General features: G+C 31.3%; 1 protein-coding gene across 1 annotated transcript; it reads left to right on the forward strand.

The window, feature by feature from the left end:
• Window positions 1-822: 822 nt before the first annotated feature.
• LOC111693051 lies at window positions 823-1831 on the forward strand (the record flags this gene model as incomplete). Its single annotated transcript, XM_023457188.1, has 2 exons — window positions 823-1082; window positions 1576-1831. Coding segments are annotated over 2 exons (516 nt in total), but the record flags the coding sequence as incomplete, so codon positions are not given.
• Between the last annotated feature and the right edge of the window lie 1061 nt (window positions 1832-2892).

Raw genomic sequence — 2892 nt, forward strand, 5'->3', positions numbered from 1 at the left:
CATTGTGAAGAAGACGGGGTAACACTTTTAGAAAAACTTCAGAATTTTTTTGTGAATTATCTTGAGAGCGGTAATATTATATTATAATAATGAAAATGAAGAATTTCAAAATTTAATTACTCATATGGGTTACTCTAATTATGTTTTCCCAACAGTTTCCTTAATTATTTTGTGGTGTATGGTTTCTGATGTGTCGTTTATCACATCAGCTACAGATGACATGCTCTGTTGCCGACAGAAGACACAGAATAAAATCCTCTTATTACTCATTTTACTCATATGTAAATAAATAAAATATTTATGTACTCATACTTATATACCTATAGTGTATGTACCTATTTATACTTTAATTATAAATCTCTTTAAGAATTTGGAGGAGAAAGATAAATATTTTATATGTAAAGAATGAAATTTCTTGCCTCTTTCAAATTTAAATTGATATGGATGTTTACTGAGGATATTATTTTTATTCATATTCACGCCAGTAAAGTGTCTGGTTGATTTAAAAGAAGTTTATCAGAAAGAGAAGTAGACTGTTGTATGCTCATACATACTTTAAATTCTTTTAAATGCAGAGCAAAATTTTAAAAATAAATTTGCCGATTGAAGAGTTCTTTATATAAACAAAATGCTCATAAAAATGTTTCTGCACAAGAGAGTTCATCTTAGAATTAAATCTATTGCTTTTAATCTGCAGAAAAAGTTCTGTTTCTTACATTTAATATATTATTTCTGTGCATTTAAAATTACCATTGATGCTTTCTTCAGTCCTAAAAAACTACATATATTTCTTTAAAGATTAACACATTTTTTTTATTGCAGAACATCAGTGCTACCAGCAACCCTATTACATGCAGACCTTTTTTTAATTCACTTGGTACACATGGCGGTTTTTTAAAGGAATGCTTTAATGCACGGGAGAACTACAAAAGTGCTGATAATGAGTCTGTTATTAAATCTGAAGAGATTAAAATAAAACTGGAAGATGATCAGGACGGGCAAGAGAAATATGAAAGTGTTGAAATGCCGGTTTATATCAAATTTGAGGAAATTGAAATAAAGAGAGAAGATGATCGGGATGGGTAAGAAAGTTTTATTAAATGTTATTACTACTTAGTACCTACGGCCTATGTCTAGTTATTCTGTGCAAGAACAATCTTAGCGAATGTAATTCAATGCTGGGCGGGGTTTAGTCCACAGAGTAGTTGTTTCCTACAATATCATTAGTTAAAAACTTTGTTTCGACTGGTACAATACTGTCCTTACTTCCATAGTACTTACAAATTAGAAGGTCAGTAAGTACAAAACTGTGCTTTGTGCCAGTAGCAGTGATCATTAAGATAGACACTTTGAAGTATATCTCACCCACACAAATTTTTTGATATAAATTGTTGCAATACCAATTAATTTTTATTATGTTTTGATAGCAGACATTTCGTTATCAGTAATATAGAAAATTTGAAATTTGATTAGAAACATCTCATTTAACTGTTTTTTATTTTCTCTTAATCAGTTTCCCAAAACACTTATTTTAATTCCTGTTTATTTCATTGTGACCATTTTTAAATTTTTCAGTGTTCCTTCTTCGTATGACTTAGACGCTGAGACAATTGAAAGCAAGAAAAGACGCATTTCAGAAGATGGAGGAGTAATAAAAGAAGAATATAAACGCAATGTCTATGTAACACACAAGGACCCTTCTGAAATCGAAATGTATAAGTGTAATACATGCACCTATGAAGCTAAAGATAAGAACACAAGGCGCCTTAAGAAATGCAAATGTACAAGTGTGATATGTGTAGTTATGAAACTAAAGGGAAGTGTCATCTGAAAGCACATCTGTTGGTNTCCCCTTTGTCAAACGATAATTAAGTAGTAAAAACAAATTAAAAATCCACATCTGCGCTTGTATGTACTTATTGCGTGCGCTTGATGCTTACTCATTCCCTTTTCGTATTTTGTGTCTTGTATCACGCTTTCTGTCGCGAATATGTCCTTAAATTCTAATATAAGGAAGATAGAACCTACCATAAGGTTTGCTTGATTGCGGAAACACGTAGAACGTCGGCCAATTAGAAGCGCTTGCATTTTGCTAGTCCAAACTCCAAAAGCATTCTGGTCGTGCACGTTCACAAGATGCTCAGGATTTATGGTTAATTTTCCTAATTAATTTTCTCGGAAACAGAAAAGAAGGAAAGCACTGATTTCAGAAATACCCTGTATAATTAATGTTGTATTTTCGATCGAAGAGTTCAACATTTAAATACAAAATACACATCATTCCGCCAATTATCTGTTATGAAATTATTTTTGTATCGAGATCCGCATAAATCAATTCCCACTAGAGATCCATATAATTTATACGTATGATGCGGATCTTGCCCACTAATACCCACGTCTATTGGATGAGTAGAACGTTTAGAATTTCTTATAAAAAGAAAAATAATGCAACCAGCAAACTTGAACAAAACATTTTGCAAACTGTGTCTAAGTAGTGCGATACGCAATACAAATTGCCAAAAAATAGATGATAGTGACATTCTAGAAATTGTTTTGCTGAATGTGGTAAAAGGAAGTTATGACGATACGAGTACATTTATATCATCGATTTTATAAGCTCAGCTATCATTTATATAAATTAATAACGAATATGTTTCAGAATTTGGAGGGTTACAGATAAATGTTTCGTTTGTGAAGGATGTTCCAAGAAATGATTTGCCGCTTTTAATTTTAAGTCAATATGTACATATACTGAGAATATTATTTTCTCCTATAAAGCACATGCAACACGAAAATTCTACAAATATTCAAATATACACGTGTAATACATGTAGCTATCAAACTAAATATATTTTTAATCTAAAACTGCATCAGTTACGGCACAAAGGCCTT

Source organism: Anoplophora glabripennis, unplaced genomic scaffold (genome assembly GCF_000390285.2).
Source record: "Anoplophora glabripennis isolate ALB-LARVAE unplaced genomic scaffold, Agla_2.0 scaffold7228, whole genome shotgun sequence".
Lineage (NCBI taxonomy): Eukaryota > Metazoa > Arthropoda > Insecta > Coleoptera > Cerambycidae > Anoplophora > Anoplophora glabripennis.